General features: G+C 48.1%; 1 protein-coding gene across 1 annotated transcript in view; it reads left to right on the forward strand.

The window, feature by feature from the left end:
* Nucleotides 1-9,471, forward strand: part of LOC112394901 (protein WWC3-like) — a gene marked incomplete at its 3' end in the record, with an annotated part of 57,784 nt that extends 48,313 nt beyond the window's left edge. The window contains 7 exon segments of the mRNA XM_024737908.1: nt 1,666-1,755; nt 2,573-2,731; nt 6,719-6,848; nt 6,973-7,244; nt 8,110-8,184; nt 8,889-8,975; nt 9,276-9,471. Of these exon segments, the coding sequence (XP_024593676.1) occupies nt 1,666-1,755; nt 2,573-2,731; nt 6,719-6,848; nt 6,973-7,244; nt 8,110-8,184; nt 8,889-8,975; nt 9,276-9,471 (1,009 nt within the window).
* Between the last annotated feature and the right edge of the window lie 1,740 nt (nt 9,472-11,211).

Here is an 11,211-nt window from a genome sequence, read left to right on the forward strand (position 1 = left end):
GAGTTGTCCCTGGATCCCGGGACACTGGCAGTGGCGGGCTGCACAGGCTCCGCGGAAGAGGGGTATGGATAGTGACCTGTGCTCGCACACAGGCTTGTTGGTGGCGGCAGCAGCAGCCTTAGCCTCATGCCCGTTTCTGGGGTCCGCGCTTTTAGCCATGGCTCGCACCCATCTCTGGACCTCCTTTAAGCAGTGCTCTTATTCCCCTCTCCTTGCGCACCAGGAAACAAAGAGGGAAGAAAAAGTCTCTTGCCTTTTCAGCAGTTCCAGACATTTTTCCAGACTCCCTCCCGGCTAGCCGTGGTGCACTAATCCCCTGCAGGCTGTGTTCACGCCGCCAACCACAGTCCTCGCCCTGTGCTCCCTGTGCCTCAGCTTGCAGCCCTGCCCACCCCGGTGGGTGAGCAGACCAGCCTCTCGGGCTGGTGAGTGCCGTTCGTCTTCTGTGCGGGAATCTCCCCACTTTGCCCTCCGCACCCCTGTTGCTGCGCTGTCCTCCACTTCTCCGAAGCTTTCACCCTCTGACCCCCGCAGTCTCTGCCCTCGAAGGGGCTTCCTAGTGTGTTGGAAACCTTTCCTCCTTCACAGCTCCCTCCCACTGGTGCAGGTCCTGTCCCTATCCTTTTGTCTGTGTTTATTCTTTTTTCTTTTGCCTTACCCAGGTATGTGGGGACTTTCTTGCCTTTTGGGAGGTCTGAGGTCTTCTACCAGCGTTCAGTAGGTGTTCTGTAGGAGTTGTTCCACGTTTAGATGTTTTTCTGGTGTATCTGTGGGGAGGAAGGTGATCTCCGCGTCTTACTCTTCCACCATCTTCTCCTCGTTCCTGGTATATCAGTTTTGCTTATCAGTAATAGTCAAAACTTTGTAACTCTGGCTGCTGCCAAAGTTCACCTCCTTCTGGTTTCCTCTCCTTGAGCATTTTGCCTTCTGTAACAGGTGGAAAACTTTGTTTAATGGGTTCTTTCCACTGCCACGTATCAAAATGCAATCATTTTGATTTGTAAATCAGTCTTTCATTATAAAGGCAAGATTAATCAGTCCCCATAGTTCAACAATTATTTATTATATGTGTAGGGCTCTAGTCTCGGCAGTAGGCTTACTACAGTAGGAGAAAAATATTCTAGAAAATTATGAAGTAGAAGAAGGCAGAAGGAAGAAGAAATATATACCTCTAACCCATATCAACCCATGACTGTTGATATTTTGTTTTATTTGATTGTGATCTTTTATTCTCTAGATACTAGAATTGCATTTATTTTTTGCCTTGAAGAGTGCCTAGGATGAGGGAATCAGATTTATTCCAAGGAAATCCAGTAGCTTTCTATGAGCCCTGCCTTTGAACCCATCTGCTGGATTCCCATCCATCTGTCTATTTACCTGCCTGTCCACCCACTCATCCTCCCATCCATCCATCTTATCTCTCTATCCACACATCTATTCCATCACACATCCAACTTCTAGTGTGGATCACTTGCACTGTTCAGGATTCTAGAGGTACAATGTGAAATAAAACAAAAACAGTTATCTTGGAACTTGTGACATAGGTGTGCTTTTAGAACTGATAGTCATTAATCTGTTTTGGTGGAATATATAGTTTAATTTCTTGTTAGGAAAATATACTTGGCAACTTTGAAATCCACCAGTGGACTGTTTTTGTACCTACAGGATTCTACTTCAGGAAAAAAGAAACTGTCTCCTGATGCGACTGGAAGAAGCCACCTGACTAATGTCCTATCTCCAGTCCCAGTTACAAAGGTAGGTAACTTGATTATCATGTTATAACATAGTGGCTGTGAACTTCACGATTCATTTAGCCTGGTTTTCTCTCCCAGAACTTAGAACCTGCAGTGGTTGTAAGCACAGTACAGGAAAGTGAAGACAGGATATTTTAAGATGAGCTGCTTATATATGACACAAGGAATATGAGGAGAACCAAATGTGACTTCAGAATAATGAATCTTAAGTCAGATTTATCAAAGGATTTTGTAACTCACAGCATCAGGAGTGTGTATGTCCATCTACATATATGCACACATACACGTTTAATTATTTCTTTTTAAGATATTCATTTTAATTAGGCATGAATATCTTTAAAATCAGATTTGGTTGCTCCAGTTTTCAAGCACTTACCGTACCCTGAAGTGTAGTGTTAAGGGCTTTCTGTGTATTACTTTCTCAGTTCTCCCCCTCACAGCGCCTTGAGGCAGGAACCGCTATCATCCCAGCGCCGGGTGAGAAGGTGGGAGGCTCGGAAAGGGCAAAGCCCTTGACCAAATCAAATGCATTCAGCTAGTCTTGAGTGTGAGCTGGAACTTGAACTCGAGCAAGAGCCCTTGACGTTAACTACTGCTCTCGACTGACATTCAAAGAAACAAAGGAAATGTTTACGAAGGGGCGGGGGTGGGGGGGTGTCTTAAAACGCTCACAGGTGCTCAGAGGTGTTGAAGAGGCGCTGGGGTGAACGGGCTGAGGCAGAGTTTTGCTCCTCTGGAGCAGACCGGAGGCGCGGCTCCCGGTGGGGACGGGCAGGCTCCAGCCGCGGGCTCCAGGCAGGCTGCTCTTCCCCTTTCAGCCTGTCCGCCAGCACCCTGACCATCTCCTCGGGGAGCAGCCGCGGCTCCCTGGCCTCCAGCTGGGGCTCCCTGAGCTCCATCAGCTTCACTGACATCTATGGCCTCCCTCAGTACGAGAAGCCCGACGCCGAGGGCGGCCGCTCCTGGACGCCTTCGAAGTGATTGCCCTGGGTGCTTGAAATGTCATGCAAAGTAGTCTTTCCCAGGCATTTGGCTTGTTTTCAGAATATACTTATTTGTTGAAAATGAGACAGTTCCTCCTCATTAGGAGGCTGCTAAAGAAGTACTCGGGCCTTAATGAACTCTCCAGGGCGTGTGCCCACATGCAACGTTCTGTGTGTGCCTGCCTCAGACCAGCGCTGGGACTGCTGTCTGGCTGTGGCCCGGCAGAAATCTCTACTAACGTTGGCCCTGTGACTTCATCTCTTCATCATTTGTTCCCGGAATTTTCAAAGACTTAATTCTGTCAAACAGGAAATGACAGTATTTTGCGTGATTTCAGAAGTTGTCCCAGTAAGCATTAGTCATTTCTACCAAATTACTTTCTCTGGTATTCTTCAAATCCTTGCCTACTCAACTCTAACTGCATATCCTTGGGCGCACCTTTAGACCTGGTTGACCCTCGGCTTCATTGCTCTTCAACAAATACACCATTTTGTTACCCACGGGTTATATATACAGTACTAGTTTCTCTTAGTGAAGAGAAAGTTCTCTTAGCATTTACATATCTAATGACAGACCAGCTATGTTCTGAATCAGTCCCTTGGCTAATTGGCACCTCCATTGTTTTCCTATCTTTTTTGTTTGCAAATGCTGCTTATACATTATTTCAACATCCCAATATAAATTATTTTCATAGTTCGTATGCATATGTAAGCTGGATTTACTTTGTTCTTTTTTATACACATATACTCTTGTCAATTTGCACTCATTGTCTAACTTTACTCTTTTCTTTTCCCTTTGCAAACTTTCCTTAAAACTTTTCCATTTTCACTTATTGTCTAGCCTTTACTCTTCTTTTCCCTGTGCAAACTTTTCTTTTCCCTATGCAAACAGTCCGAAATATAGAAGTATCAATCCAGTTATACAGAAAGTCAGCAAAAGATTTAAGGACCCCTTTCGGTCCACAGGAGAGACTGGGTGGGAAGGAGAAGAACTGACTTGATTTCCTTATTTTTCATCCACCACTTGGTGGTGGATGTTATAGTGCTTCAAGCTTCTTAGACTGGGAGGTCTTTGCTATCGGTATGGTCAGATACTGCCACGTGGTAGTGCGTTCACATACGAGTGGAATTGGACCCTTACAAACTAGAGGTACTTGACTCAGTGAATGGATCCTGACAGGTGCTTGTGCAGGGCTGGGTGAGCAGCTTTAGGCATGGACACAGGGTGACTCCTTGCCTCCCTTGATGCTTGTGGGAATGCCCGAGCCTAGAGTCATCGCAGCTTCATAAAGTTGGCGAGGATCTCAGTACTCGTTATAATAACCCCACCCCTCATTTATGACGCCCGAGGTCATGTAGTTCCCTCCACTGTCCAGTCTAAGAACAGTACAGTCTAAGTTTGACTCAAGCAAGCTTTAGTGAGAAAAATTTTAGTAACATAAAATTCAGAATTGCCCATTGTGTTTTAAGTCAGTCAGAGGGGACAGAAGGTTGGGCAAGGGAGTGGGGAAATAAACTGTCATCTTTATCCGTTTTTACATGTTTACTACAGTTTTATATTCCCCACACTTTAAAAGTCAAATGTGTCATGATTTTGAAATCCGTTCCTATTTTCATTTCCCACTGGTATTTGCTAATATAAGTCGGTAAATATTTTAACCTTGTTCATTTGTTTATTGATGTTTTTTATTACATTCAGACCCTGTTTAAAATTGTTGGCTTAAATTCTACAGTTTTTTCACTTTGTGCTTTTTTTTTTTATTCTCTTTTCTCATGCGGCTCGACAGAAACGTTCACTGTAAGTGACCTTGGACTCCTTCGCCTTGCTGGTCAGGCTGTGCCACGTCTGTGCAGTGAATCAGTGTATTTAGGGTGGTCGGGGTGTGGTCAGGAAGGGCGTGGCTCACAGCTGTGCTTCAGTGTAGCTCAGCGGTTGCTCATTGTTGCTGTTGTCGTTTGAACGGTATTCATCCTGGCTATGAAAGTTGTGTAAGAACTTTTCTAAGAGCTTGACGTAGTTTTTCCTTCTTGGGTTTTTCCCCCAGACTTTAACATTTTCGTTATTTTAATACGCCAGCTGGCAGCTTTGCCCACGATGTGATTTTCCTTATACTTTCCTCCCTTTTGTCAAGCAGCGTTGCTGTCCTTAGGTCTCAGTGTCTGTTTGTCTGTGTTTAACGATGGAAAGGTCAGAGGTTTATAAAATGAACGTGTGGAAGCTTGTTTATTCCTTACTTCACTGGCATTGCTCCCCATTCTCCGTCTCGTTGCCTTGAAGCCCAAGAGCAGACGCTTGCAGTGTGTACTGTGGGGTGTGCCATGTGCTTTCTTTCTCACCCAGGGCAAGTGCTGACCGTACCTCCTTCTGTCAACTCCTGCATCCAGTTGCTCCTTGAATGTGCTAAGCCCAGGATCACTGAGGATTGATTCCCCCATTTCCTTTCTCTCTTCATCCACTTTCATTGCAATGAGAGAGAAATTTTGGCAGTCACACCATTGGGTTGCCTGGAAGTTAACTGGATCATTGTGCGGTGTTACTTCCTTAAAGGCATGTAAGGCCAAGTGTCAGGGCTGGGAATGGGAGTAGTGAGCTGTTGTATTTGCTGGGGTTCCATGCAGCAAACTGAGGGGTTCTATCTGAAGTTTAGAGCTGGAGACTCTGGGTCCTTCCATGGGGCCGGGGTGACGAGCAGAGCTGGACTTGGGAGTCGTCATCTGCGACGTGAGAGTTGGTGTCTCCGGCCATCCTAAGACGGAGCCAGCTTCTGCCCCTGACCGAGGCGGGGCCGGTGGCCCCCACGCTGGGCAGTGCAGGCCTTTGAAAGGTCGGCTTTTGTCTGCAGTTAACATCATGAGGCCAAAGGCCACAGCCCTGTCTGTTTTGTACCCCGATGAATAATTTGGGTTTAATTGTTGCTGTGAATAATAATTTGGCTGAAAAGAGAGATGGTTGGGGACTCCCCTGGTGGCACAGTGGTTAAGAATCCGCCTGCCAATGCAGGGGACACGGGTTCAAGCCCTGGTCCAGGAAGATCCCACATGCCACAGAGCAGCTAAGCCTATGCGCCACAACTACTGAGCCTGCACTCTAGAGCCCGCGAGCCACAACTACTGAGCCCAGAGCTGCAACTACTGAAGCCCGCATGCTCTAGGGCCTGTGTACCACAACTACTGAGCCCATGCGCTGCAGCTGTTGAAGCCCGCATGCCTAGAGCCCATGCTCTGCAACAAGAGAAGCCTCTGCCCTGAGAAGCCCATGCACCGGAATGAAGAGTAGCCCCCGCTCGCCACAACTAGAGAAGGCCCAGCACAGCAACGAAGACCCAAAGCAGGCAAAAGAAAAATAAAAGAAAAGAGATGGTCATTGGTGTCAGGGGTGCACAGATGTCTAGATTTTCAGTTTCTAGAGCTTAGATGGCCGGAGAACATAGAGAGACAAGAGGGACCTGCATTATTAACAAGAGGCATCGTGATGCCAGAGTGAGGCTCAGTTTGGGGCTTCATGCTTTAAGCCTGTGTTCTAACCGTGTGTGCCTCTCTCAGAAGCGTTGAGGTTCCTGTGTCCATCGTCACATTTAGCAGCAGGAGATGGCATGCCTCTTTCTGTTGCTTTTGTTAAAAGAAACTTGTTGCTGTGAGGGAAGGAGTTGATGAAATGATAAAAGGGAAAATGTCAGTAGTTGTCTTTGGCTCTTGGTTACAATAGATATGAGACAAAAATAAGCTGCCCATTCATGGTCCTTCCTAATCCCAGGAGACAGTTCTGGAAGCCAGTGTGGCCCCAGGGCTGCTGAGGAGCACGCTGCAGTTAGAGTGTTAGAGCGGCAGAGGGGTCACGGAGACGTTGGCAAAGGCCCAATCTGGGTGCATCTGTGTCCTCTGACTCGAAAGTCACTCCATTTTGTTGGGGGTTATTTGATGATTTTTAAAAACTCTGTTTTCTGATTATAAAGCAGTGTAGCCAATGTTTCTTATATGAAGTATGGAGAATACCAAGCAGCATCAAGAAGGAAACAACCCCCTTCCACTTCTCGGAGAGTGCGCTGCTGTCCGCGTGCTGGCGAAATCTCTCTCCAGGCTTTCCCGTGTGACACTCTCTCAAAGGGCCACGGCAAGTGCCTTCCCGCCACCTTCTGACCTGTGCGCTCATTAAGGAGGTGAAGGGAGATTGATGGTCATTTAAAGAGCTTTTAAAGAAGTAGCCAGAAGCCTGTTTGTTCATTTGTTTGTTCCAGTATAAGAAAAGACTGGAGCAGAGTGCATGTAAACACACATCTGCAAACGTGCTGGCCTGTCTCTGCCCCTTCCTGCCTTTGTCTCTGCTCTGCCCTGGGCTCCCGCCCTGTTGCCTCCTGAGACCGGCCATGTCTCTCTCGCCTGCAGCAGCGACCCCCCGAGAAGACAGCGCCACCCAGAGGCTGGAGCGGAGAGTGCGCTGCGTGTCCACCTGCCTGTCCGATTACTCGCTGGCCAGCGACAGTGGCGTGTTTGAACCTCCCACCGAAAGGTTAGAAGCTGACCTTCTGGCATCCCTGGGCTGACTTCCCAGAAGGCACCCCTGCCGAGACCTGTCTGGCTTGACACTCTGTGTGTCTCCGGGGTGCAGCTCTCCTGGCTTCTCTCCATGCGGGAGGGGCCCTGAGCATCCCCACGGACCCCCTCTGCTCCCAGGTGGTATCTGGGGACTGGCCTGGCTTTGGGCATCTAGCATGACTGCTTTCTCTCCGGCCCCGGGGGTTGGAAGGCATGAGCCCAGTAGAGCCGGAAAAGGAGAATCAGGGTGCAAGGGAGACCTGCTTTTCTGGAAAGGACATTCACTAGAAATGGATGTTCCCCCCGTCCCCTTTCCTTAGCTGGAGGAATAACTTTGCAAGGGCAAAACTCCTTGTGGGTGTTATTTTGTTTGAGACCTTTGATGTCATTTTTTCAGCTCAGATATCTGTATACATTTCACTTATCGCCAACTTTTTTTTTGGCTGTGCTGCTCAGCTTGCGGGATCTTAGTTCCCTGCCCAGGGATCGCACCCGCGCCCCCTGCAGTGGAAGCGCGGAGTCTTAACCACTGGACTGCCAGGGAAGTCTCGCCTGCAAAGCTTTTAAGAGTATATGTTTTTGAACTTTGTCGTGAATATCACGTGGTTTTGAGAGGTATTTTCTCAAAGAGGCCACTTCGTCAGCAGGTACCCTCAGAGATGACATCATGGATCCTGGGGACCTGCCGTGCCCTGCCAGTCACTTAAAGCATTTATTTATGTCGCAACTTAATAAAGCCCTTCTCAGTAACAAGCACCCCTAGTGTGAGAGAGCTTCTGCCGAGTCTGAGGTAACCAGGCCCCCTCGGAATAACGCGGTGCCTTTCCGACTGTGTTCAGGAGCGAGGATGCTGACGACCCTGCGCGTGGAGACGTTTGCAGTAACGAGGGGCCCCAGATCCATGTTGGATTTTTGTGAGTACAGAAGACTCCTTCCCTGTTGCTCGTAAAGACGATGGGTAGATTGGGGCCCGCCCGGCGACTCACACCTCCACGCACAGGCCAGGAGGGATGGAGGGACCCCCGTGATCCGGCTGCTGCTCCCTGGCCTGGGTGCCCCCGGGCCCATCTCAGCGGTCTCAGGTGAAGGGACAGAGGTGGCGGGAAGGAGAGATGGGCAAGAGCGGCTCCATTGCCGTCCTCCAACAGCGAGTCACAGCCGGGGACTCTCACCCCATGGGCACAGTCAGGCCCTCGGGGAAGTTCCCGCCGGAGCTGGGGTAGCCAGGTGCTGTGCAACACTAAGCGTTCTGGTTTCTAGCTACAGTGTCTAGAAAGGTAGTAACCAGCAGTGTTCAGATGAACGAGGCAGGATGTTCACATCCCAGCAGCTTTCTTTTGCTCACTCTTGTCATCCTAGTGTTTCTCAGCACTCGTGACGTTCGGGCTGGGTCACTCTCGGTGGGGGGCCGTGCTGTGCCCTCTGGCATGTTGAGCAGCAGCCCTGGCCTCCACCCACTACACGCAGTAGCCCCCCTCCACTCAGTGTGACAGTAAGAAATGCCTCTAGACTTTGCACAGGTCCCCTGGGGGTGGGGTGAGGACCACTGCAGTAGTTCAAGCAGGATTTCTGCACCATGGGGCATTTGCAGACTGTGAACATGCATTTTATTTTCTAGGCACGACAGTGCCAACGAGTGTCTCCTCGTAAACGTGCTCTAGCTGAAGAACTTTGCCGGGCTGGTGGTGAAGGAAGACTGCAAAATGTAAGCTCTCGTGCCAGTGGGGGCCGTGTCCTACCCCCGGGCCCTCCTCCACACGGCACCACTGGCTGACCTGCTGCACGTGGCAGTTTGGGGAGGGAAAAGACTGTCTTGGAACCTGACTTTACGATAAAATGCTAGGGGGTGTCTGTCTGAAATCTAAAGTATTGTAAGTTTTAAGAAGAGGCTGGTTTATTATTTGAGGCAGGTGGAGTTACTGGAGCCAGGCTGGTTATGTGCCGCGGCTATGCTGACATAGTGCCGGGTGAACGTTTTGGGGGCTTTTGCCATGCCCGCCTTCAGGAGTTGGCTTTTGCCATGCCCACCTTCAGGAGTTGGCAAGCTGACTTGGTGGACAGTGGCTGTAGCAGCTGCGCCCAGACCAACCCCCCGCACCCAGAGCCCTGCTGCGTTGGTGTCAGCTCCATCCACGGACACACGTTTGCTGGCCAGGCAGACCCTTAACGGCCCGGAGAAACTTCAGCCCCCACCGCTGAAGGTAAGCAGAAAAGGACAAAGAATTTCGCGGAGACCCTGATGTTTTGCCTCATAGCACCAGGTGCTGCCCTGGAAGGAGGGCCTATGTGCCCTACGCAAGGGAACTGAAGTGAGTGGCCTCAGATCTGTAAACAGCAGGTACCATGGAAACGTCTGTCTACTTTAAAAGGAAAGGACAACTAAACGGGGTGGATTTTTACTCCTTCACGTGCCATCTTCAGGGCTGCGTGTGGCTCAGGGCATTTTGTGCATCCCTAACATTTTGGACGCTTGTCGTTTTTCTCCATTTCTGACATTAAGAGCAGTGAAGCATCCTTTTGGCCCTTCTGTTCACCTGATCCTAGTTGTGCCCATCACCGTATCTCCAGTGAAGAGATATTTGTTCCGAAACTATTCAGCACATAACAAATGGGGACATACAGCCCCTCGCTTGGCATCTTTCTAAAGTGGATTAAAGTGCATTACATCAGGAATAATTATTTTGGATTAGGCTGCCAATAATTGTGATTGTTCTACTTTATAACACTTTTATTTACAATCATTGACCCAAATCAGAGTAAGCAGCCATGGAATGCAGTTTTAGTATTTCCCCCTCCCCCAACGTTTAAATTATGCCCTAGTCACTTTTGTTAATACTTCACATTTCCATTCATTGTGTGTATATATGTGGGTGTGCACCCAGCTTCTTTTTCCTTCTGAATCATTTGAAAACTAATTCAAGATCGTGACACATTCCTCCTAAACAATTCAGTACAAATCTAAGAACAAAAACATTTTCATATTTAACAGCAGAGTTATACTCAGAAAATATAACAATGACATCGAGTATAAAGTCCACGCACAAAATTCCTCCATTGTTCCGTTGTGCTTTGTTGACTGAAAAAAAAAAAAAGCACAGTCTAAAAGCTGAGAATTCTGTTTTATTTGGCAGACTTTCTGAGGACTATAGCCTGGGAGACACCCTCTCAGGTAGCTCTGAGAGACTGCTCCAAAAAGGTAAGGGAGGAGCCAGGATATATAGGGGTTTTGCCACAAAAACCATGTAGTTGGAACATTGAAAGATTATAGTTAATTAAAGGAAACCAGGCACCTCAAGTTAAGCAATTTGTAGCACCACATTTCTCATCATAGAGACTTCAGAATTCAGTAGGCTAATAGCATGGTTGCTATCATTTAAGGCCTTTTGACTGAATTCTGTTACTCCTTCGATGTGGGAAACTATATCTTCCAGACCTACTGAAGGCACAAAAATAACTGCTAAGTAATCATACCAGTGAGATACAGACCTCTTGGTCCATTGGGCTCATACTGATGGTAAATTTGCTGGACTTATATCTAAATTTTACGTAAGTGGCCTTGAGCCCAAGGAAATCCTAAAGTACACCTTCCTAGCCATCCTGGTGGAAGCCAGGGCCGTATATTGGACCCACAAAGCCATTGAGTTCCATTACGTGCGATCCACTGTAGTCTCATCGCCTGACCCAGTCTGTTCCATACCTATCACTATCTTTAAGGGAAATGATATATTGCCATTTTTCATAATGTACTAGTGTCGTCAGGCTGATGATTTTTAGAGTGATTTAACTGTTCCCAACGTAGAGAGGTCTTTAAACTTAGACGGCCATAGCGTATTTGATGACCATTTTCAGCTGTAAAAATCCATCCCATAACTGAGGGAGGGTCACTCCTAATAATTAAAAAGTTACACCTTTTGATTGAAATTCAGTTCATTGTTCTGACT

The sequence above is a fragment of the Neophocaena asiaeorientalis genome, unplaced genomic scaffold, assembly GCF_003031525.2.
Source record: "Neophocaena asiaeorientalis asiaeorientalis breed wild unplaced genomic scaffold, Neophocaena_asiaeorientalis_V1.1 scaffold580, whole genome shotgun sequence".
NCBI lineage: Eukaryota > Metazoa > Chordata > Mammalia > Artiodactyla > Phocoenidae > Neophocaena > Neophocaena asiaeorientalis.